Source organism: Cibotium barometz, chromosome 63 (genome assembly GCF_041138505.1).
Source record: "Cibotium barometz isolate CiBa-2024 chromosome 63, ASM4113850v1, whole genome shotgun sequence".
In the NCBI taxonomy this organism is placed as follows: Eukaryota; Viridiplantae; Streptophyta; class Polypodiopsida; order Cyatheales; family Cibotiaceae; genus Cibotium; species Cibotium barometz.
Window position 1 is genome coordinate 12,185,800 of NC_141108.1, and position 26,214 is coordinate 12,212,013.

Sequence of the window (26,214 nt, forward strand, 5' to 3'; positions counted from 1 at the left end):
GGAGGCTACGGCTTTGGCTAGATTTCGGCAGGAGGATCTGGCAGTGCTCCTTCTCGACTTCGAGAAGGCATATGATCGGGTGGACTGGGCCTTCTTGGAAGGCACTATGGAGAGGATGGGCTTCCCCCCTCAGTGGATCCGTGGGGTCTCTGCACTCTACACATCGGCTCATAGCCAGGTGCTGATACAGGGCGTGCGCGGAGAGAGGTTCCAGCTCTCGCGCTCGGTGCGGCAGGGGTGCCCCTTGGCGCCCTTTCTTTTTCTTTTTGTGGCGGAGGCCATGAGCATTTTTTTGACGGCACAGGATACAGGTTTGCGGGGCCTCCAGCTCCCCATCCGCACCTCGGAGGAGCTCCTAGACTCGGAGTTTGCGGATGGCACTGCTGTCTATCTTCAGGGAGGAGAGGAGAACCTCCGCCGCTTCGCCTCAGCCATGGACAGGTTTTGCAGAGCTTCGGGCGCTTTGATCAACTGGCACAAGTCGTGTGGGTTGTGGGTCAGTTCTATGCCCCCCCCCCCCCCCCCCCCCCCCCCCCCGACTTGGAGGCCAGTTGATGGTTTTCAGTGGCTGCCCCCCGGCACTACAGTGCGCTATTTGGGATGCTATGTGGGCATTGACATATCTCCGGAGCAGCAGATAGCCCCCCGTCTTCTGAGCATTCGGAAGAAGCTTCTGTATTGGAGTACCACTCGTTTATCTCTGGCTGGCCGAGTGGTTGTGGCCAACCAGGTTCTGCTTGCTACCATGTGGTACATCACTTCTTGTTGGGCCTTCTCTCGGGCATGCATCGGCCAGGTGTAGAGGCTCATCAGGAACTTTCTTTGGTTCGGTGGCGACGGGCGGCCCGCCAGGGCCAAGGTGGCATGGGGTGTGATCACTCAGCCGAGGGAGAGAGGCGGCCTGGGCATTGTTGATCCTATTTGCCAAAGCCGAGCCTTGCTTGGCAAGTTGGTAGTTCGTGGCCTCCTACCAGGCACTGAGCCGTGGAAGGAGTTTCTTGTTTCCAGGATTCTCAGCCGCACTCCTTCTCTTGGCGGCCCCTGGACCCCCAGCATCAGGTGGATCTTTACAGAGCAGCGATCCAGAGGAGTGGGCCTTGGCTTCGAGGAGCGTTTTGCAGCTAGCCTTCTGAGGGCCTGGGCGCATCTGAGGCCGTCACTCTTCGAGACTCCCCCGGGCACCGATGAGGAGCGCCTGAGGCAGCCATTGTTCTGGAACCCCTTGATCTGACTTCCCAGTGGTCATATGGTTGGATCGCGGTCTCACGTGTCGTGGGGCCCGTTGAGCTCCGGCCCACAGCCCACACAGCCCAGCCCACAGCCCAGTCCCTAGACGATTGGATATGTTTTTAGCAGCTGCCTCTAGAGGCTCAGGAGAGGAGACTCAGTGGGATGAGGGGCAGAGAGTTGATGAGACAGGACATTGAGGCGGCCATCCCCCGGGAGTGGCGGACCCCAGAACAGGACCCTCCACCTCCACAGTGGATGGGCGTCTTTACTCGGCATGAGATCCTTCTAGCGGTCTGCGGCACAGCACAGAGAGTCGCCCCACTCACTTTCGAGGTGGGAGAGGGTGGCCAGCTTCAGAGGACACGACTAGATTTGGATGAGCTCCAGGGTTGTATTTTTCAGAGGATGCGGGTGGTCGGCTTTCATCAGAGACAGTGGCATGTAGACCCCTCACCGGCCTCGATAGGGGAGGACTGTTCTTGGAGATTATGGGCTTGGGAGAGCAGGCCTCTTATTCGCCTTCAGTGGGATCCAGGTGAGTGGTTTTGGCGAGATCCCTACTCGGCCCCTACCAGCCCAGGCATCCCCTTTTTTTAGTACACAGCGAGGCTGGGGCGGTGGATTCAGAGGCACAGGATAGCGGGCACCCCGGCGGCGGCCGAGCATTGGCGGCGACAGGGGCTCTCCCCTGCCTTTCTTAGGGACTTCTGGCAGCGCCTTTGGGCCAGCTTCCGGCCCCAGAAGGTGACGCTTTTTCTCTGGCTTACAGCGCATAGAGGACTGGCTGTGGGGGCCTGGCTAGCTTTTGGCAGACACCCAGCGTCCTGCCCTCGGTGCGGCCATGCATAGGAGTCGCAGCGGCATTGCTTATGGGATTGCCCACAGGCACAGCAGGTCTGGCAGCGCGCTCTCAGGATGGTTTTTGCAGGCTCGCCAGGTGAGATGATGGTGACGTGGGGTGCGGTGGCTTGGGCCACGGATAGCGGCCCGGCCCTTGGATATGATGCAAGGACGATGCCTTATGAGCAAAATGCTTTATGAATCTCCTGTAATATGAGCATAAGCCAAGAAAACTTCGTGCTTCATGTGCATTCTTGGGTTGAGGCCAATAAATTACAGCTTGTATTTTCTCTGGATCCATATGTACTCTATCTTTAGAAACAATATGACCCAAGTAATGGATCTTAGAAAGGAAGAACCCACTCTTATTAGCATTTATGAAGAGTTGGTGTTTCCTTAATTCTTCAAACACAATGGTTAGATGTTTGATATGCTCTTGCTCATTTCAAGAGGCTGATTTGGTTCAGCATTTGCAGCCCTCTTTTGCCCTTTGCATCACGAAATTCAGGCTTCTTTTGCTGTCCCGACTTGTGTAATTTCGGACTAGCTTTATGGTCCTTTCCCAAACATGCATTTATTATTTCTGTGAGATGCTTCACATGCACTTTTTCAGCTGCCATGGCTGAAGCAAATACCTCCTGAAAATCTCCATGAGGATAGAGGTCTAGGTTGTCCCGAATGATGGGTTGTAAGCCAGCTTCAAACTTTCTCAACTTCTTGGCCTCAGAGATATGTAGAAAAGGTAAAACTTTGAGGAAAACTTTCCAAAAGCGTGCATGATATGATTGTACCTTTTCATGTTCTTTTTGCCCAAGTGAATCCGACTTCTTAATGATCTCTCTCTTGAAATGAGGAGGTAGAAACTGCTTGCGAAAGGTCTCTTTAAATTCTGTCCAAGTCTTTGGTGCAATTTCCAAGAGCTTGCGGTTCCTTTGAGATGATGACCCTAAAGCCACTTGTCGAAGCTTTGACTTCTCTGTATAGTCTTCTTCCATAAAGGCTATCATATGAAAGCCAATGCCTTGTCTACATGCAAATCCCCATGATAGTCATCAAATTTTACCCGTTTATTACTTGTTTTAAACTCTACTCTCCCTAGATGCTTAGGTGTGGAGTCCTCAGATAAGGCATCTTCCATAATACACACATTCAGCTTTCCTTTCCTTTGCCTGCATCCTTTAGCCCTGCATCACCACCACAAATTTCCCCTTTGCTCTTCTTAGCATTTACATGTGGCACCTTGCCTTTATCATGCATAAACGTGGCTTTTGGAGTTCCATGCATAAGCCTTCCTGCATAGGCTGTACAATAGCATCCTCCTTGAAGGTCGGCATCGCTAGATGTAAGAACTCTACTGCCCCCTCTGAAAACTGATGTCGGGACTCCACAAGCCCAACCAAATCCAAATCCCAATCCTTCAATCCCTGGAAGTACCACTGTGCCCCAAGCACGGTCATGGACACACCTGACCACAATCCAGAATCCTCACATAGTGTAAGGGAAATAGGAACATTCATAGTAGTGGTAACTGAAGTAGTAGTAGCCTCCTCAATAGCATCATACAGCGTAGAAGCAGGCTCCTCCATAGAAGGCAAAGGGACCAGCAACACATGCTGGTCACTGGGTGTCAAGGAAAGAGTCAGAGGCGAAGCAATAGGAGACAAATCTCAGTTGTGAGCAAAGATAGCCCACTGTCTTCCTCAAAAACATTACCAGAGATATCATCCTGGCAAGGAGAAGTATGCAATGAAACTGAAGGCAAGGCAATAGGAGATACAAACTCCTCAGATGCAGTGAGAAAAACTAGCTCACTATCCTTCGCTGCAGGAACATCTCCAAAAGAAGTATCCATAAGATCACTGGCTACATAGCACCCAGAAGCAGAAACCATCTGCCGATCGCTAGCATCACCATATAGGTCACAAAGCAATCGCCACACATAGAAAGTAGAAGCATCATCAGGAGCATAGATGAAGTGTCGAAGAACCGAATCCTGACAATTCAGGAGGAGAAAGCCATAGATCTGTCCATCAGTCTTCCTCCACCGACACACATCCCCTGTAGAGGCAAGGTCCGGCAAGCACCGATTCTTGTACGAGAGAAACTCCATCAAACCATACTCCTTGAGAATAGAAGTAACCTGCAACTTTCATGACTGAAAGTTACCACCATCCAACTCATCTAGGAAATAACAAGAAAGTGGTACGGGAGCCAAATCTGAAGCTTTCATCATTGATCCAACCAATAGGACCAAACCTCATAAGATAAAAAAACTGTCCAAATCAGAAAACGCTGATGTAGGTCCCTGCCTCCCACCAAAATGCAGCCCTAAGAGGCTGGACAACACCCAAAAATCCTCCTGTAGCAAAAAACGCAGAAGCTTGTGTCGACTGTACCTCCAACCTTGAGGCCACCAGAAGAGGGAAGCAAAAAAATGCAGATTTGATATAGAGAGAAAAAAGGCAGCCACACAGGGCTTGGGAATATGCTGTAAGAGGGTGCAAGAGGGAAAGGCATCAACTAGGAATCAGGATTGTAGTTTGGGCTCTCCTCAAGAAAAAAAACGCACAATCTTAGAAGAAGAAGTGTCCACCACAGGTACCAAGGTTGCCACCAAAGCCCGAACTACCACAATACCTCCTCTGCAAAAGGGAATGTCCACCGGAGAGGAAAACGCAGCCAAAGAGGGGCTGCTGTCCTGAAAAAACAGGCTGCCTAGATCCAAACTCCAAGGAGAAGAAAAACGCTGATGAGAAATTACCTTCTGGCTGTAAGCGATGAAGCCAAACTGAAGGGAAAGCAATCAGCAGAAGTTGTCCAGAAAACGCAGCAACTAGAGGGCTGCAAATCTGAGAAAAACGCAGAGGTAAAGGGGCTGTAGATAGGGCTGAATCTGGGGCAGCAGAGGGAATCGCTGAACCGGGAGCGATGATACCATGAATGAGTGCATAGAGCAAAAGCAAATAAGCACTAGAGTGTGCTGAACAGAGAGTGCAAGAGAGAGAGAGATATGGAGCAACTATGCTGAATATACTGAAGTGATACAGTCCCAAGCAAGAGACAGAAAGTGTCTCATAAGTGAGGGAGCAAAAGAAAGACTAGGCAAGATGAAAAAGTGAGAGGCCAGCCCACCTATAAATAGGTGGGAAGAGCTATGGAGCAATTATGCTGAATATACTAAAGTGATACAGTCCCAAGCAAGAGACATAAAGTGTCTCATAAGTGAGAGAGCTCCGATGGTGACCAAACATGCGAGCATGTGGGGGCTGGGTTCAGTTCGCTTCTCTAATATGGAAATTAGGCGGTGGGGAGCAAAAGAAAGACTAGGCAAGATGAAAAAGTGAGAGGCCAGCCCACTTATTTATAGGTGGGGAGAGCTGGAAGACTAGACATGCAAGAACTGGCCCACTGGGCATGATAAGGTTGGCCGACTGGGAAAATACATCTAGATTGAGAAAAATCCCAAAAAAATATATAAATAAGGGGTGGCTAGCCCACAATCAAGGGCCATGAAAAGGGACCAAAAGGCCACCAAACATGGGCAGAAACTGGGGATGAATGTGCTAACAATGCATACATACACAAATAGAGTTCGATCCATATATCCATGAACCAAACCAACTCTAGGACTGCTCGCAAGACTTATGCCCTCCTTAGAGTCTCGAAGTATTAGCTCAGGCTGTCGCAGACTTTGAGCTCAACCAAACCATGCCATTCCAAAGGAGACCACCTCCACAAATAGCATCATCTCAATATCCAGTTGACCAATCTTGCAGTCAATAACAGCTAGAACCATATGACAAAGATCAATGTCCCAATCTTCCTCAGTCATACCTTAGTTCCAAAGGCAAAAACCATCTCTATTAACCATAGGTGTAGATAGAGTTATCCATAGTTGCAGTTATAGTTCATGGTGCAGCCGACTGTGAACCACACCCAACTGTACCATCTCATGTGACTAGTACACAATATCATAGATAATCGGCTACAGCTTCAGGCGTGTTTTTTTTTTTTGCTTTCTCTGAGGGCAATTGTGGGTTGGACTGCACGTGGGCTGAACTGAGAAGCAGGGCTGTGCAGCACTCTCTCACTCTTTGCAACAAGCTGGCGACTGGTGTGGGCTGGAAAAAAACGCAGGACTGCAGGGGCAAGAAGCCCAAGGCTGGACGGTGCTCTCCCTCTCTTTCGTGGATGGCGGCTGCAGGAGGTGCAGTACGACGGGAGGTGGGACTGGTCACTGAACAGGGCACACGCGCTTTCTCCCTCTTTGCAACACGCCGGTGGGCTGGTCAGCACGAAGGCAAGGCTGAACTGCGTTTTCTCTCTCCTTTGGAAAGGGGGGACAGGCAGACTGCAGGTAGCGCACAGAGTTGAACAGGATTCTCTCTCTCTCTCTCTCTCTCTCTCTCTCTCTTGTTTGGAAGGGGGGCGGGCAGAACTGCAGGAAGGACCCGAGGACTGTTTTTGAAACTATTTATGGGCTCTTTTTGTTGGCTGCAAGTACAGTTGTGTGCATGGGTTTCTGGCTGCAAGTACAGGGTCACCTGGATGTGTTTCTTGGCATGTAAGTGATGCTAGCTCGCATGGGTACATGTTCATGGAGAAGATTGTTTTCTTCCTGCTTGAAAGGAATAGAGGGACCTGCAGCTGTGGGCATATCTATGTTTCCAGATGTTTCATGAGGAATAGGTCACTGGATGTGTGTTGTTGTTCGCATTGTCTTTGAATGATGCTGTTCATAGGGTGAGAGGCTATGGATGGTTGTAGCAGCCTTGATCATGGGAGAAAGCTTCTGTATGCAGGACTCAATGTGTGGGAGTCTTTTGATGTGAACAATAGCTGAAATTGTTTGTGGATGCCGAGTGAACAAGAAGATGCAGGGTCTTTGCAGGCTTTAGGAGTTCTACTGTGACGGCTGAGTTTCGAGCCTTATTATAATCAAAGCTCTCTTATAATCAATTAAAGAAATACCGCAAGGGGCGCTACTGCGTTTTGGGGCCAATTGGTGTCCATGTACTGTTTGCAGGAGCACTCTAGCTCCCCTTGTTTGTTTTCCTTTTCTAGGTGTTCAAGTGTTTTGGTGTGCAAGTTTGTTTTTGCACCGCCCTTCGGTTTTGTCTGAAGATTGAGGCCGGTTTACATTCTCCCCGTCAACGGGTTCTCTCCCCGTTGGTGAGAGAACCCGTCAACGTTGGCCAGCCACCATCATTTTCGATGTCGATTCCCATGCTGTAGAAGTGGGCAAGCCACACATGGACAACCATGCTTTAATATTATTTTATTTCAAAGCATTAGAAGCCTTCGTAAATGGTACGATTCTTCCTATGTAGATGTTTCAAAATTGTATGCCCATTGGGGTGTTCACTCCACCTTTAAAAATATAACTAAGCCTTAGACATTATTTTTGAGCCTTTTCGATGGCCATATTTGATGCGTGCAAAAAGCCAATCGCAAATCAACAAGTAAAGGCATCCACACAGTCTCGTAGCCAGTAGTTTTGGGCATCCCCAACACTACGAGACCAAACATGGGCAAGCATGTAGGACACGAAAACAAATCATGCACCTAGAAAATCTTTTATCTTCGCACAGACATAAAGTGAAGTGCATATGTAAATATACATTGGAAACCCCCCATTCTCAAGCCATGTATCTCACTTAGGGGTCTAGGCTTACTAGATGACCCTGAGTTCTAGTGTTCCCAATCATACTGGTCACACCTCCAGGCCTACTAGTCACACTAGCACTACCAGACGAACTACTGATCATATTAGCAAAGCTCTCATCCCTTTGGAAATATCAATCCGTCTCATACGACTACTGATCATATCAGCAAAGCCCAAATACTGGACAGCCTGAGGGTGATTCACCAGTCAAACTGGTGTCTAAATGCATAGAAAGATCCGAAGAGAATCTATCTTTGCATTTATTTGAGGATACCTTGTTGCTCAATGGTGACTTAGGTTAACCATTGGTCTTGGTCTAGGTGCCATCTATAGACTATGACAGGTCAGAAGGGAGTTGGCCTGGATCAGTTGAGGCCCAATAGGGGTGAATCGTAGGTGTTCAGAAGTGGTTTTGGTCTCTTTGTATTGAAGAGGAAAGTTTTGAGCTAGGTATGACTGTCGGCTGTCAGCAGTTAGGCAGAATTATACGGTCAGCAATTGTCAACTGTGGGTGTAGAGAGGTGAGTCTTGGTCGGTTTTGAGTGTCTTGAGGGCTTAAGAGGGTCAGTGGACACAGAGGAGAAAAATTCAGCTCTTGTTAGGTCGGTTGGGTGAGTTTGGTCAAAACAGTCAAAATACAGTCAGTCTTTGGTGTGGTAACTCTTTGAGATTTGAACAGCTTGAGAGTCAGAGAAGGTGAAAGGACCCATGAGCGAAGAATTCTGCTTCAGTTGAGACACTTGGGTCAGTCAAGACTTTTTCGGACAGTTGGCTCTGTCTCAGCCAATTCAAGCTTTGAGGACAGGCAGATTGGAGGCAACTGTATTAGTTGTAGGAAACAAAGATCTTCTAGGGTGATATCTTGATTAGATAAGTATATACTAAGAGTCGGCAAATGTCAGAGGACGCCCGAGGAGAAGGTTCTGTTTTAGTTGAGGGCTTCTGAATTGGTCGGTTCTACGTCAGACTTCTGAAGCAGTTCCCAGTAGGTGAAGGTTAGAGTAAGGTGGAAAGAGGGTTAGCAAGGGGTCCATGAAGGACCTAGGGTTGTGGATTTAAGATTAGCAGATGCTAGAGGATAATAGAGGATCCTAGAGGACTCATTTTGGACTGTGGTTAGCATCAGAATTCGAAAGCAGGTATTCTGTCAACATTTGATCTATCTGTGGTAGCTGAGAGTATTTCTAGTCAGTTAGTAGTCAACTGAGGTCAGGAGAGTGTAACATGCAGTAGAAGTATTTGTATTGGAGGATCCTGTCACACAAATGCTCACAATGTCTTCTGTATCTCGAGTTTTGCGAGTTTAGCAATCCACTTTAAGACTTCAAACTTTTAAGAGATTTGAGAGAGAGAGATGAGAACTGTACACCGTATGGGGTCCCGAACTACCCACTAAAGGGCCCCCTATCCCGTTACTGAGATAGTATTTGCTTTATTATCTTTGAAGAGACTGATGGTGTGACTGACGATAAGCCAAACGCAAGACCTCTGAAGACCGAGAGTGTTGGTGTTGGACTCACACATTCACACACACAGAAACCTGCACATTAGGGTTAGGTGCAGGAAGAAGAAGCTCACACAGAAATGAGAGAGAGAGAGAGAGAGAGAGAGAGAGAGAGAGAGAGAGAGAGAGAGAGAGCCAAAGTGTGGTAGCCACAAATTGCAAGTCAACCCTTGCATGTGTATCACATCCATATAATATAGAAGTACAAAATATTATATGTGGAGTGTCCTTTCACACTTGATATCCAAGGGGAAAAACCACATGGGAAAAAGTGCCCTTGGTTAAGCCCTGTTCACACATAGCACTACCATAAGTGAGCATATGCCTACAAATCCTCCCTGTAGTGAAAGTGTGAACCTGTACAAGGTAGCAGATCACTCTCTGTATGAGAGTAAGCCCAAAGCTTTGCGGAAAGCTTCAAACTTTTCTTGAGGTAAAGCCTTTGTGAATAGATCTGCAACATTATCCTGTGTAGCGCAATAAGATAAATTGATTTCCCCTGCATGTAACCTCTCTCTGACATAGTGATAATGAATCTCAATGTGCTTGGTACGTGCATGAAATACTGGATTTCGTGCCACGGCCATAGCACTCTGGCTATCAGTGAGAATGGTGGTGGGTGTTTGCTGCTGACACTCACGAAGATCAGCCAATAATCTCCTCAACCATATACAATCTACTGTAGCTGTGAAGATGCCTTGTTCTCAGCCTCACAAGTAGATGTGGCAACAGTGGGTTGCTTTTTGCTCAACCAAGATATGAATGAATTGCCAAGAAAAAAATAATTCCCACTGGTGGATTGCCTGGTATCATAATCACCAGTCCAATCTGAATCACTGTATGCATAAAGCTACAAGCTGCCCCCCTGGGATAGAACAAACCAAGATCCAGGGTACCCTGAAGATAACGAAAAATGCGTTTGACTGCTTGCCAATGCTTTGTGCCTGGGCTGTGCATGAATTTGCTCAACAAAGACACCCCAAAAGATATGTCTGGCCTCGTGTTACACAAGTAAATGAGGCATCCCACTGCTTGGCTGTAAATGCTGGCCTCAAAAGGCTCTCCAATATCATGCATAGTAAGCCGTACACTTGGTTCTATTGGAGTAGAACTGGGCTTACCTTCATCCATGTGAAACCTTTTTAGCAAACTTTTTATGTACTTAGTTTGCTGCATAACAATGCCATCATCTGTATGCATAAACTGTATGCCGAGATAGTAGTGTAAAGGCCCCAAATCTGACATATCAAATTCAGCTTTCAAATTCAGCTTTGAAATCTGAAATTTGTCCTTTGCTAGTACTTGTAATGAGCATGTCATCTACATACAAGATGACTATGAGAATGTCGGCACCGGTTTTCTTCACATACAATGTGCTTTCAGCTGGACTATTCACATAACCTTGGCTGGTTAGATTGGCATGTATTTTATCATACCAAGCTCTTGGAGCTTGCTTTAACCCATACAATGCTTTGTGTAACCTGCATACTTTATGTTCCTCACCAAGAACTACAAAACCAATGGGCTGATTTACATATACTTCCTCTTGTAAATCCCCATTTAAGAATGCAGTTTTGATGTCCAATTGATGCACTTTCCATCCTTTATGTGCAGCCAATGCAATCATTGATCTTATTGTGGTCATTCTCGAAGTAGGAGCAAAAGTCTCCTCATAATCTATTCCCTTTTTCTGGGAGTAGCCTTTAGCCAGAAGTGTTGCTTTGTACCTGTCAATAATACCATCAGACTTCCTCTTGACTTTGTACACCCACTTTGTTCCAATTACATGCTTGCCTTCAGGCAATTCCACAAGATCCCAAGTATTGTTCTTCATGATAGAAGAGATTTCAGCTTGCATAGCTTGCACCCAATGCTCATTCTCATGTGCTTCTTCATAAGAAGACTCTTCTGAATGAAAGAGACCACCCATGGCTAATGCAGACTCCCCATGATGCATATTCAATGCATGGCTGGAACTAGCCCTTGTTTTACCTGTGAGTGGAGCTGCAAGTTTGCTTTCTTGCAAAGTTTTCAGCAACCATCTTGGCACTGACTTGGCTGTGTCTATGGCTGTTTGCTCTTCCCTGACAAGATCTTCCACTTCTTCCATAGAAGGGGGCTGAATGGCTGGCTGTTCCACATGTTCTACATGAGGATTTTCTTGTGTAGGGGCTGGCTGATCTGAATTCCCCCTAATTGCAATGGGTAAAAGTCCATCAAACATGTCTTGTATGCCTGAATCATTACTTTTATACAAGCTGTACATGGGCTATTCTGAATTTTCAGCAAATACCACATCTCTACTTACGAAAATCCTTCGTGTTGTTGGATTATAAAGACGGTATCCTTTGCTCTCATTGCTGTAGCCCACAAAAATGCATTTCATTGCTTTATCATCCAGCTTTGTTCGGAGTTGTTCTGGCACATGTGCATATGCCAAACACCCAAATGTACGCATATAATCCACTGTTGGCTTTCGGCTATACCAAGCCTCAAATGGTGTTATGGTTTTCAAAGCTTTTGTTGGACACCTGTTCAACACATGAGTTGCACACATTATAGCTTCCATCCAAAAATTGTGAGGCAACTTTTGTGCTTGGGATCTATTTTTCCTCTTAGCTACACCATTCTGCTGCGGTGTATAAGGCACAGTACATTGGTGTTTGATGCCCTTTTGAAGCATATAATCCTTGAATGCATTTGACATGTATTCTCCACCTCTATCTGAGTGGAGTGTTTGGACTTTACATCCACACATATTTTCAGCCATTGCTACAAAGTGTCGAAAGTATGTAAACACCTTTGCTTTCGCTTTCAAAGGGTAAACCCAAGCAAACCTGGAGTAGTCATCAATGAATGTGACGAAGTAAAGATGCCCTCTATGGATGGTGTCCGCATTGGACCACATACATCACTATGTATGAGCTGTAATTTACTTTCAGCTCTAACAGCTCCATTTTTGGGGAATGGTTTTCGTTGCATCTTTCCCAAAATACACCCCTCACATACATGTCTTGTTGGAGACTCAAGAGGTGGCATATTATCAACCATATGATGCTTCTGCAAAAGCATCAAACTCCGAAAATTTACACGCCCAAAACGAGCATGCCATAGCTCTGCATGATGCATAGTAGTGTATTTGCATCATAAGTAAGCTTGTCATAGCTGTCCAGCTTATACAAGCCTTTGTATCGTGTTCCAGAAGTGACTATTTCATAACCCTTTGATGGGTCTTTTACCAAACACTTCCCATCTTCAAATTCAACCTTTAAACCTTGGTCGTTTATGGCTGAGATGGAGAGCAGATTTTTCTTTATCCCTGGAACATACAATACATTTTTCATACATATATTGGCACCATTGGCTGCAGTAAGTATGACATTGCCAATTCCCTCTACTGGATATGTGGTATGATCTGCACATGATATAGTGCGGCCATTTGAAGCATAAACCAAGTGCTGAAATACATCTTTGCATGAAGCGATGTGGCTTGAAGCACCACTATCAAAATACCATGATACATCTTGTCTGTCAGATGCAATGCAAGACATATCATTGTCTGAAGCACTTGGTGTGTCACTAGTACATGTGACCAAAAAAGTGTACTCTTCTTGAATTATATTAGCTGATTGCTGTGTTTTGTGATCAGAAGAGTCTGCTACTGCATTGCCTGCTTCTTTCCTTTTCTCTTTTGCAATCCGCTTTCTACATTCACTGATGTAGTGTCCAGGCTTATGGCAGTAGTGACATTTGCCCTTCTTTTTGGGCTTGTTTGCATCCCCTTTGTCAAACTTTTCACCACCAGAAGAGAGCTGTCTACCACCACGGTTGTTCGATAAGTTTGCTCTTCGTGCAAGAGTAAACCCACTAGCTCTTCAAAAGTGACGGGATCACCACCTCCTCTCATAGAGAGGTTAAGAGAGGTGTGAAAGCCCAAGTAGGAAGGTGGTAAAGAATGAAGAGTGTTGGTGACCAGCTGTCTGTCTGGGATAACCTCATCAATGTTGAGCAATTGTTCCTGCAAATCTTTCACTTTGGTGAGATGATCTGCCATGGAGTCACCCTCATCCATAGAAAGAAGATCCAATTGCCTCTTCAAGTATGCAACTCTTGCCTAGTTGCGTACTTGATACATTGCTTCCAATGTGTCCCATGCAAGCTTCGATGTCTTGAAAGAACAAATGTGCAGAATAATAGTCCTTTTCATTGAAAGAGCTATCAATGACATGGCCTGTGCATCGCTGAGTCCCATCTCTTCTGCTTTTGTGTGGGAGTAGGTTCTACCTCAAGAGCTCTTTGAGCACCTCCCCTTTGAGGCGTGGCTGGCTGTAGGTAAGTGGGCGTGTGTCATCACCACACACGATGCCCCAAAGCCCTTTGGCTACCAGCAAATTACGAATCATGGAACTCCGGAGGGAGTAGTTAGATTCATCCAACTTGTCCTCCTGGGTGAGCACACCAAATACATCTGTAGCATTTTGAGCCATGTCAACAAAATATACTTGCAAGCAAACCAAGCACCAATGTGCATTGCCAGGCAAACAAATGTCCTGTGCAAATTCTTGCCTGCAAACTGAAGCAAGTGTAAACCTGCACCAAATTGTCCAATTACACACAATGTGTATACATATGCGACAAATCGCAGCTGTAATACCCAATTACATGCTCCAATCTGAAAAGCCCCAATTTTTATGCACTCCAATCACTTCAATGTGCAGTTAATTGGCCAGTTTTCGCAAAAGCCCCAAATTTCTACAGCTGAAAGAGGCTCAATTGGCTAATTTTGACCTCAGTTTGGAAAACCCCCAAATTCCAACCCAAACAGCATGAATTTTTCTGGCAAAGGGGAGTTTTTGGCAAATACCAGGAAATTTTTGAACCTAACCTGCCCTGAAATTGCTGTAAATTTTTTATTTTATTTATTTTTTGTCTTCTTAAATTCCAAAAATCAAAGTACCTAGCAACGGGGCAAATTTGCAGGTAGGCGGTGCGCTGATGCCGGGCAGGCTAAACGGTGCACGGAACTGAACATGGTCGGAGGCATGCACTCTGGCACAGATGTCAGACTGGCAGGTACATGCTGGAGTGCGTGGAGTGGACGACCGTCAGGTAGACGCCGCAGTGTGCAGACGGCTGGAGCAGGCCGACGGGGGTGTCAGCAAAACACGTGCAGGCGCCCACTGTGCGTCGGATGGAAAACGCGAGCAACGGACGGAAAGGCGGGGACGCTGACTGGCGGTTCGCTGTGAAGTATCGTGGCCGGCTGAGGCATCTGAAACGGGAGGTGCCGCTCGTGGGTTGAGCGGCGGTGGTGCTCTCCCCACTAATGCCGCCGGCCTATGGGCGGCCGAAACGGGTGGAACAGCGCGGACGGAGACAAGCAGCCGACGGAAAACCACAGCGAGACAGACAAACTGTTTCCGACGACGGACGGAACTGTGAAGGCGACAGAATTTCACAGTTGTCGGACGGAAACTCACAGTTTGCTGCAGATTTCAGGGACATAACTCCACAAGCAGCCCCCAGCTCTGATACCAATTGTTGGTGTTGGACTCACACTCTCACACACAGAGAAACCTGCACATTATTTCTAGATTGAGTATGAATGCGTAAATGATTATGAATGTTGTGTTTTACCTTCACCAAGTGGCTGGAGCAAAACGATGAGTAGATGAATGCTGAAAATTGTATGGATGCAGAAAACGCAAGGTGGAGTGCTGGCTGAATGCATTTTGCTGATACAGGGGGCTGAATACTCATGCGTTGAGGCGCCTGGTGCTGTAGGAGGAAAACGCTGAGGTATGATGGCTGGAAACTGCAATCGCTTATGCTCCTTGTGCTAAAGATGCCAAGCGCTTGAATGCTCTACTGCTGAATATGATGAATGAATGAATGAATACCATGCTTAGCTATTTATATGGGCCAGATGAGCTAGTCGGCTGGCTACAGGGCTGGCTGACTGCTCATGTTCACATAAAATACCTAAATGATGTATAAAATGCTGGAAATTATGGGAAAAATACCAAAAAATTTCTAGTAAATATTCTGATAAATACTAGATGATATCTGAGGGTTCTGCAATGGTCTAGATGCAATGAATGAATGATATGCAATATGCAGAATGCTTTCTAATGCAAACCCTAAGGTTTCTACTGACTCTACATGCATGAATGCGTCTCTTCAAGTGGGTCAAGGGACTTGGACTGACTGACTGATTGTCTAAGGTTGAGAATGACCTACGTAGCTCGTGCCTGACTTATCCTGGACTAAGGATTACAATGGGGTCACGACGTACGATAAATATCATCCTGAAAGGTACTAATACTGATACAATGTTGCACTGATGATGATGAGCCAGTTTGTCACCATGCACTACAGTGCAGAGTGCATGTGGCATTCCCTTATGCTTAGCTTGGCGGAAGGTTCATGGCTTCCAAGTAGCCCGCCAACAACTGGGGTTACTCTTGAAAGAATTCCTCGTCTAGCCATACGGCTTCGTGGGTACCTCGATCTCGGAATTTCGTATAGAACTGATGTATCCGTCGACCGGAACCATGCTTCCAACGATGAAGAAGGATCTGCTCGGGCTCGATGACTTCGGCTTCGTCTACCACGTATGGCTGCTGTTGATTTGAAACATCAAAAACTTTTGGTCCAACATATGGTTTTAGCCAAGAAACATGGAAAACATCATGCATCGTCTAATTGTTAGGCAATTTCAACTTCATGGAGACATCACTTAACTTTTTGACTATTGGGAAAGGTCCAAAACTATGGAATTAAAGCTCGGGACAACGTTTGCCCACTTGTTTCAATCTTTGTTTCATGATGCGCAGATAGACCCAATCCTCTTCCTTGAAGTGGACATCTCGTCTTGACTTATTTGCCTATCTGCTATAGGCTTCTTGTGCTTTGGTCAAGCGGTCCTTGATTGACTCAATGTCTTAGGAAAATGCTTCCGTGGTTTTATTAGCCTCTAGAGATGGAGACACCAATCTCGTCAAAAGAGAAGAGAAACGGCGACCAAAGGCTGCTTCATATGGAGTCCGTCCGACACTGGATGAATGAGTGTCGTTCAAGATAGCCTAGATGAATGGAAGATAATGTTCCCATTTGGACTGCTGGTCATGACGATATGACTTGAACATCAAAGGCCAACTGGTTATAGATTTCTGTGTGGCCGTCTGGCCGTGGATGGAATGCACTAAACAACTGTAACTTAGTTCCAAAGTTTTCGAACAAACTTTTTGGCGTTTATGTAGAGCCCATTATCTCGCAAGAGTTGCAAGACTGTCTCCACATCTTTCTCATGCTACTCCGCAGTGGCTGAGAAGACTAGTATGTCATCAAGGAATATGAAAACACACTTCCCAATGAGGACTGCGAAAATCCTTGACATCATTTTATTGAAGGTTGCGAGTGCATTTGTAAGCCCAAAAGGCATGACTACGAACTCGTAGTGACCACGCTCTGTTCGGAAAGCTGTTTTTGGAATGTCAACTTCAAAAATGCGGACCTGATGGTAACCACTCTTGAGGTCGATCTTAGTGAAAAATTTAGCACCGTCTAAACGCTCCAAAATGTACTCAATCCTTGGCATAGGAAACTTATTCTTGATGGTGAGTTTGTTTAATGCCCTGTAGTCTACACAAAGGTGTGCAGACTTGTCCTTCTTTTGGACAAATAGGATAGGTGCAGCAAATGGTGAGGAAGAAGGCCGAATGAATCCTGCTCGGAGGAGCTGAGATAACTGTTTTTCTACTCGCCCTCTAGAGTCTTGGAAAGACGATAGGGAAACCTGCTAGGAGGATCCGATCTAGGGACCAAATCAATATGATGGTCCTCGGGGCGAGAGGGTAGGAGACTGGGCGGAAGATCGTCCCTGAGCATAATGTCCTAATGTATGGACAGGAGGTCTGCTAACTACCTGAGGGATTGAAGATGAGATGGATGCTACCGATGAGGTAAAGGCTGTTTTACCACAAATATAAAGTAGTTCTCCTTCTGCTCCCTTGCAGATAGATATCTGCTCCCTTGTTGCAGATAGCTATCTGCTCCCTTGCAGATAGCTCGTCGAGCCTAGAGATGCGAAATCAATGGGATACCAAGAATACTTATATCCCCACGAATCATGACAGGCTTAGGAAAACCTTTACAGATGGTAAAAGTATCCTGCCCCCAATCGGGAATAGGCTCATACTGAGGAAACCAATGAATTCCTAAGATCATGTCACACCCCAACAGAGGCGAGACAATGAAATCTCTTTGGAATGAGGCCTTCTGACGTCAAAGGCAAATTGTTGTGCCTTCTGAGAAATGTGGATGCGGAGACCAGGTGTGAACCCGTCCACATCTAGATGATATGGGACTAATGTGCAGCTCATTTTGTTACCCAACTAGGGAGAAGTGGCGTCCTTAGAACTGCCCATATCGAAAAGGACTACAAACTGGCAGAGCCATAAGCTTGGATGAGGCTTTTCTGTGCAGTATCGCTCTACCCTCCTGCTTAGCATCAAATACCACGGATGGCATAGGGTGCATAGAAGGTAAAAGTTGAACGGCATTGGTGGTAGTAGGTGGGGCTGGAGGTGCTGGGGATGCTATGGCAAATGTGGCAGAAGGGGCTTTGGCGGCTTGTTCCGCTTGCCATTTGAGGCAATCCTTCTTACCGTGCCCTATGATGTGACAGAAAAAACATCTGGTTTCTGACTGGTATTTCTTTTGCTTCTCTGGAGGAAGATAACCTCCAGTAATGCTTGCTTTAGCCTTTTCATAGGGGGTTTTCATAGGCTTAGATTCTTTATATTTCTTACCCCCTGAACTAGAGCTATTACTGCCGTCCTTCTTAGCATCTTTAGAAGATGCATTACCTTTCCCTGGCTATGTAGTAGATTGTTGCTGCTGGGGTTTGGTACTGGATTGGGATGACTGCTTGGGCTTGCCTCCGTTCATCTTCATTTCTTCATTCTGAGTGAGAGTCAAAGCCCGGTCATACGTACTGGGTTCAAAGTTACGAACTGTGAACCGAATGTTGGGATCCAATCCACGAATGAATTGCTCCATCTTGGCCTGCGTAGATAGCCCTAACTACTGTGTTAAAGTAATAACCTTGTCGGAAAACTGAAGCATTGGGGATCCTGGGATCCGTTCTGTCTGAGTCCATAGAACTCATTTGCCAGACCGGTCATGTATTGGGGCGGGAGGAATTTGGTCCTCAGGTCATGGACAAATGTATCCTTGCTAAAAGCTGCGACACCTATGGTCTGGTCTATATAAATATTAGAGAAATGCTGCCACCAAGTGACTGCCTCACCAGTGAGATGGGAGCCGCTACGTGGACTCTATCGTGAGGATCTGTGATCCTAGCTAATGGAAAATGAGCAGTAAATTGATGAATGAACTTATGAACTGCTAAATGATCACACTTACCATCATACTTACTGAAATTTGGTTGACTGTAACTGGGTTGGTGGCACCTGAGGCGGGGGAAGCTGGAGAGAGGTGCTGGTATCTAAGATGAATGGCCTCCTTTTCGCTTTGGTGCTCGAGTAACATACGTTCTCGATTGAGCTCTCGTTGGTGCCCCCGAGCGGCGAGTTCAGCCTGACGCCGGTCTTCGTCAATCTTGCGTTGGGCTTCCTCATAGTCTCATCTCTGCTTTCTCTTGTTGTGTTCTTGCTTCTGCTTCTGCTTTTTTTTTCTCTCCGTCTGGTCTCGTCTTCTCTTCTTTGTTGTTCCATCTGGAAGAAGAGGGAGATGTAGTTGAGGGGGGGTTGCTGGAGGTGGAGGAGGACGTGCTGCTGTTGCCTCCAAGAGTTGGAGACGCTCCATGAGCAGCTAGTTCTGAGCTCGAAGAAGAGCTATTGTGTCTGCTGTAGTCGGAAGAGCAAGGTCTCCTTCGGGGGAGATGTCTTCCAGCTGATGGGTACTCTCCTCTGTAGACATGATGTTGAAGTCGGTGGTCATGCCGGAACGCAATTTGACCATCCAAGCATGCCCTCACGCTAGGATACGGTGTGTGTGGACAAGTTGAATCTGATACCAATGTAACATGCAGCGGAAGTATTCGTATTGGAGGATCCTGTCACGCAAATGCTCACACCGTCTTCTGTATTCTGAGTTTCGTGAGTTTAGCAATCCACTCTAAGACTTCAAACTTTTAAGAGATTTGAGAGAGAGATGAGAACTGTACACCGTATGGGGTCCCGAATTACCCACTGAAGGGCCCCCTATCCTGTTATCGAGATAGTATTTGCTTTATTATCTTTGAAGAGATTGACGGTGTGACTGATGAAGACCTCTGAAGACCGAGAGTTGGGCTGAACTGTACACGAATGTAGAAGCACCAATGATGTGCAATCTCGAGCCTATGCACTCTTCCCAATGGAATGAGGGAGGGATGCAAAGCTGAGGCTGAGAGAGGGGCTGTTTGGGACTGTTCTAGATTGAGTATGAATGCTGTAAATGATTATGAATGCTGCGTTTTACCTTCACCAAGTGGCTGGAGCAAAACGATGAGTAGATGAATGCTGAAAACTGTATGGATGCAGAAAACACAAGGTGGACTGTTGGCTGAATGCTGAAACTAATGCGTTTTGCTGATGCAAGGGGTTGAATGATCATGCGTTGAGGCGCCTAGTGCTGTAGGAGGAAAACGCTGATCTCCTCTTATACATAGGTTAGGGGAGTGTCTGCAGTACAACATGAGATCAAGCTGAAGCGAGAGGCTAAGCCATGTGTACAGAGGTTGAGAAGATTGGGGTTATATAGCAGCAGGTGTTGAGAGAGGAAGTGGATAAACTGCTGGGTCAACTTCACGGCAAAATGCCCTCCACAACCCCTTCATGGCAAGAGGCCATAATCACAAAGATCTCCTTATTTGGAACTCTCCTCAGAATCAAATCCTTACCTTTCATATACAGTTGATCATTCAAAAGAGTATACTGCAAAGCTTTCCTTATAAAACCATATTTTTGCTTCTTGGACACATCTGCAGGTACAAGACCTGTATGTAGAAAATCTTCAATTCTCTGTAAATTTTCTCTTCCAACATAAGTGGGATGGACTACAGTGATGACATCTACATCCAGGTTCTTGCCCAACCCCTCCTTTGCTAATGCATCTACAGCTTGATTCTCCTCTCTCTTCATGTGTAGGAGTTGTGAACCCTGTCAGAAACAAGGCAGGAAGGTTTTGCAATATGAATTGAGAAGAAGTATTGTATCATATGGGCATGGTTGTCACGGTACGAAAATACGATACCGTACGATACGATACCGTACGGGAATTTTTGGTACGATATGAAATTTTCGGATACCGTACGATAAAATACGGTTTTTATTTTTTACACTTACAACCTATGGAGCTTCAAGCTTGAATGTGAGGGAAGTTTGGGAGGGGAGGAGTCTACAGTGCTTGAGGAACCAGAACATGGATATGTGTCTCTCCCGGTTGGATCTCCCGATTGTCTCCAAAAAAGAACCTGGATGGGTAATGCAATACCAAAGGTCTCCCAGTGTAGCGTTTATGACTAAGGGACCGTCCTTGCACAAATACGAGGAGTGCATCTAGGGTGATAATGTTAGGGACTCCTCTCTAGATCAAAATGGCCATGTCCAAATCTTCTCCCTCGTACATAACTTGAGAATCTAATTGTCTAGCCTACCTATACCAGGGATCCCCAAGTGATGTAGCAAGATTCTCTCATCCTACCAATCAAGTCTACACTACCAGTCTACCTCGCCAGATTTTTTAGGTCTCTCAACAACCCCATATGGAATACTGAGTGGACACAAAAGTTGCGAAGTATTGCGAGCATTTGGGATCTTCGTAAAGCAAGGTTTCTATATTTTTTTTAAGCATTTGGAAAAAAAAATTTCAAGGAAAAATGGTTTTTTTGGGGGGGGGGAACCTAAAAATACCGTACGATATCGTACCACTCGTACCGTACCGTACCGTACGAACCTGTTCGTACGCGTACGAGAAACAACTATGCATATGGGGCTTTTGAGAAATGGGGGTTGGATGCAATTGGTCCTCTGTCCACTTCTGCTAGGGGCAAGACCTACATATTGATTGGAGTAGACTATCTAACCAAATGGGCTGAAGCTAAATGTGTGAAGAATGTAACTGCTAAAGAGGTGGCCAAATTTGTATTTGAAGACATATGTATTAGATTTGGCATGCCATTAGAGCTGTTGATAGGCCAGGGGCCTGGATTTAGAGGAGAGGTTGTACAGAAGCTCATGCAGAAGTTACGTATCACACATAAGTTTTCTACTCCCTACTATCCACAATATAATGGGCTTGCAGAAAGATTCAATGGAGAGTTGTGTACTGTGCTGAATAAATGTCTGGAGGAGTATCCCAAACAGTGGGATTTGTATGTTTCTTTAGCAGAGGCTATGATGCCCATCATGGATGTATAGTTAGAAACCTTAGGAAAGGTAATTGATGTGTGGTCACTTTCTAGAAAATTAAAAAATTAGCCATTGCTGCCCTAGCCAACCGAGGAAAAGTACACATGTATGTAGTAGAGAGGGGAGATTGTGAAAGAAAGGCAATAGTTGCGAGAAGCTATGGAGAGAAGCTTGGAATTGGAGACACGTGGAAAAAGAAGTTTGTAGACAATGAAGATTGGATTGTGTGAGATGGACGTCGAGAAGAGTGGAGAGGAGAAATCAAGAAGAAGGTCGAAAGGGCGCAAAGAAGAAAGAGAGTCGTGAGGAGAGATAGAGAGATGTTCTTGGGTGAAGCAGTTCTGGAGAAGTTTGATGCGACTGTTTTGTGTGAGCAGAAGAACGCAGGCTTTGTTTGAGTTGATTTGAGTTTGCCCAGAGCAAAAGTTGCAAAAGGTGAGTGGGTCTTGTAGGAGGTGGTTTCCCTAAGACCTCTATGGTTGCAATTCTATTAGAGCTTGGACAGCTCAAAGCCTTTATCAACAATCCTTTGCAGTGTATGTTGGTGGCTGTTTGCAGCAGCTATGGTGGTTGTTTCTGGTTCTTTGTGAAGTTGAGAATACTGGGTTTTGTTGGGATAATTGTGCAGAGGTGCCTTGGTTTCTTTGTGCTCTCTTTTTCTTGCTTTATCCCCAAATCTTAGGGGTGTTGAGATTTACTCTGTTGTATATACATAGGAAGTCTGTTTATGTTGGATTTATGAAATCTTATGTTTTGGTTTTAGTTATGTTGTTTTGATGGAGTTTGTTGAGAAGAAGCAGCTGTGAATGAAGAGTTGACTTGTGTTGAATCAGATTTGTGTGTGTTAGCTTGTGTTTAAGTCAGCAAGTTCTAATAGAGGCACCTTGATCAGCTGTGTGTTAGCATAGGTTAGCTGAGGTTGTTTGAGTATTGGTTTGGTCTTGTTTAACATTTGTGAGGTCTGGGCTGACAATCAGAAGCAGTCAGAAGTCAGTCTGACAGGTTGAGCATTGGTCTTGGGGTACGTGCCATCTAAAGACTGTGACAGGTCAGAAGGGAGTTGGCTTGGATCAGTTGAGGCCCAATAGGGGTTAGTCGTAGGTGTTTAGAACTGATTTTGGTCTCTCTGTATTGAAGAGGGAAGTTTTGAGTTAGGTCTGACTGTTGGTTGTCAACAGTTAGGCAGAATTGAAGGAGAAGATATTCCTGAGTCAGTAGACCGTCAGCAGCTATCAGCTGTGGGTGTAGAAAGGTGAGTCCTGGTGGGTTTTGAGTGTCTTGAGGGCTTAAGTGGGTCAGTGGACACATAGGGGAAATTTTTTTCCTGTTAGGTTAGCTGGGTCAGTTTGGTCAAAACAGTCAGAATATAGTCTATTGGAGTAAGCAGTGAGTCTTTGGTGTGGTAACTCTTTGAGATTTGAACAGCTTGAGAGTCAGGGAAGGTCAAAGGACCCGTGTGCGAAGAATTCTGCTTCAGTTGAGACAGTTGGGTCAATCAAGACTTTTTCGGACAGCTGGCTCTGTCTTAGCCAATTCAAGCTTCGAGGACAGTCAGATTGGAGGCAACTGTCTCAGTTGTAGGCAGCAAAGATCGTCTACGGTGATATCTTGATCTGATTAGTATAGCCTAAGAGTCGGCAGATGTCAGAGGACACCTGAGGAGAAGGTTCTGTTTTAGTTGAGGGCTTCTGAATCGGTCGGTTCTGTGTCAGACTTCGAAAGCAGTTCCCATTAGGTGAAGGTTAGAGTAAGGTCGGAAGAGGGTTAGCAAGGGGTCCATGAAGGACCTAGGGTTGTGGATTTAAGATTAGCCGATGCTGGAGGACAATAGAGGATCTTGGAAGACTCATTTTGGACTGTGGTTAGCATCAGAATTCGGAAGCACGCATTCTGTCAACATTTGATCTGTCTGTGGCAGCTTGGAGTATTTCTGGTCAGTTAGTAGTCAGCTGAGGTCAGGAAAGGCTCTTAGGTGGATTGTCAGAGTTTTTGGATCCCTAGGCCCCCTAGCCCCCGGATCAGGTCGGCTAACCCTATGGTTAGCATCGGGTACATAACACACTCTCCATATGTAGGGATGTACAATCAGCACAGCTTTAACAGACAGCTCCTGAAAGGTGTGTATGGACAATCACACTCGTCGGCCATCTTCATGTGGACATCAGTTGCACGGTGGAGACATTAGGCTAACAGCTGCTGCGGGCATCGGCCCGAGGAATGAACAGGGGATGGTTTTGAAGGTGATAAGGAGAGCAAAACAAGAAGGGGATGAGAGAGCAGTCAGGTGGGGAAATGGGAAAGTAGGGGCTGAATTGACCAGAGAGCAAGGGAAGGGGCAAGGTGGAATGTCTCAGAGGCAGATAAGGGGCTGGAATTTGTGGGAGGTAGGATATCAAGGGAGAAGATGCTGGAGCAGGAGCATAGATAGGATGCTGGGCTGAGCAAACCAGGGCAGAACTAAGGCTGGGGAGGGCAGCAGACTGAGCAGAACAGGGAGGGGAGGCAGCAAAAGTAACCATCCGGGCCCTATTGTTGGGGGGGGGGGCATGGGAGGGGCTCGTCGTCTCTCTACAAAAGCAGATCACTTTGTCATCTTGTTATTGTCCTAGCTAATACCCAGGAGGACAGCTGTAAAAACATAGTTGAATGTGCTTTTGCAAGTCATCGTATCACTTTTATGGTCTTAAACAAGCCCATGACTTTCCAGGATATGTTCGTGTGTGGTGTGTCCAGTAGACTTTCAGAGCAGCTCGGAGGCCACCTGCTGGAGTAAGGGTAGATGATGCAGTGCAGATTATTGTGTACTGTCCTAGGCCCAGAATGAGGGTTTACCCACCATCAGGAAAAGACAGGCAGCCTTAATTGGGAGTCCACATTCTACTACCCCAGCACAATTTCCACTTTCATCTTATGCTCTTTTATCAGACTTGTTACCTTTAGTTTCTCGTTTCAAGTCTTCTGAAGATATTGCTTTTATGTTTGTTAATTTACCTCTGAAGTTCAAACCCTTTCAAGACCTAGTGGGTAGCTTACGCTTTGGTAATGTTGAAATTTTAAGTAGGCTTGGCTTATGATACATCATCATCGCTCGTTGTACGAAATTTAAAGGTCGCCAGTGCCTGCTGCACATCAGTCTCTCATTCTATGCTTGTGTTTGCTACTGCAGGTCTGGATCTGCTGGTTTTGGGTATTGTTGCATGTCATGTATTGATGGCTCCATTTACAAAAGTAGAGGAGAGCTTCAATATTCAGGTGCTCGGTGCTGAAAATATCTGGCCTCATGAGGTGTTGAATGAAATATGAGGACAAACAAATGTCATTATTTTTAACTGCTCGAGGTTTTAAATGAGTAACTAAGTACCTATTTTTCCTGAAAATTTGAAGCTTCAGATAGAAGCTCATAACAAAAGGAAACCAAGCAAATTAATGGTCAATTCTGTTTGAAGGATTTTCTGTGTGAACTGAACTTTATTCCTGCTGGGCGGGTCAAATGCCTTTTATATCACTCTCACATGGTAAGCTAGACCTATTGCAGTGAGAAGATATTGAACTGAAAGCTAAAAAGGTACGCATATATAGCTTGAACATCGAGAACACACACATTGGCACCTAGTCAAAAACTAACATGGAAGCTTATAGAGCAAGTCCTAGATGCAACTAGCTATCTGGATGTCTCAAATTTCAACGAGGGCATACCGTGGTTGTGGTTGCGCCGTGGTTGAGCGGCATTGTGGTATATTGCATCCTCTTCGTTTGTCTCGCTGGCTGCGTGTTGCTGACCTAGTCTGACATCGTTGTGCATGGCCCATTGGGGATGTTTGCCACAATGACACCTGTAGGGTGTGGCCTAGTTGTATGGGATGCTAAGTCTTACTGCGGGGGAGCTTCTCCAAGGATGTAGCTATGGCCTCCAGCTCGGGGGTGAGTCTGGACGACTCTATGGCTAGGAGGCCACCACCCACCGTCATCCGTGCTCACCCAAACTTTAGTAAGTATGACGACAAGTGTGATCATTCTGCAATTACACAATTTATTCATCAGTTTGTTGCATATTTTCCATTGGCTAAGATAACAGGTACACAAGACAAAGTCCACTTAGCGGCACTATAAGTCACTGGGGAGGCTGTTACTGGTGGCAACATTGGTCGAGTCTCCATGTAGATCCGGCCACAAGGGCACTGAATTATGTACGGGAAACCTTTTTGTCCGAGTCCCATTTGCCTGCATAATAATCATTGGCTTGCGAGGCTAGAGTACTCCTCTCTCTGCAGAATAGGGGCTCCCCAAAGGCAAGAAAGAGATATGGCACGTGGCAGTCTCCGGAGAGGCTACGTAGATACGAAGGGATTGAATGCCGACCGCCCAAGCAAGGCAAGAACCGAAGCTGTTGTGAAGGGGCTTCCATCACTCTCCCGATAGCACCACCTATCACTGGGAGTACTCCTTCGTAAAGCCTTGGAAGCAGACTGTCACGAGAAAGCCCAAAACACCAGCAAGAGGGTCGGATGCTGGGTCGAAGCCGTGCTGCCACCTTGAAAAGAAGGCCTCGGCCATAG

At 46.1% G+C, this 26,214-nt stretch overlaps 1 protein-coding gene across 2 annotated transcripts in view; it reads left to right on the top strand.

Annotated features, from left to right (window-relative positions):
* Positions 1–26,214, top strand: part of ALG12 (homolog of asparagine-linked glycosylation 12) — a 97,818-nt gene that overhangs the window by 17,492 nt on the left and 54,112 nt on the right. For both annotated transcript variants that reach the window (XM_086795886.1, XM_086795887.1), the window contains exon 2: positions 24,825–24,910. In XM_086795886.1, coding sequence (XP_086652012.1) covers positions 24,825–24,910 — 86 coding nt within the window. The remainder of the gene's footprint in view (positions 1–24,824; positions 24,911–26,214) is intronic.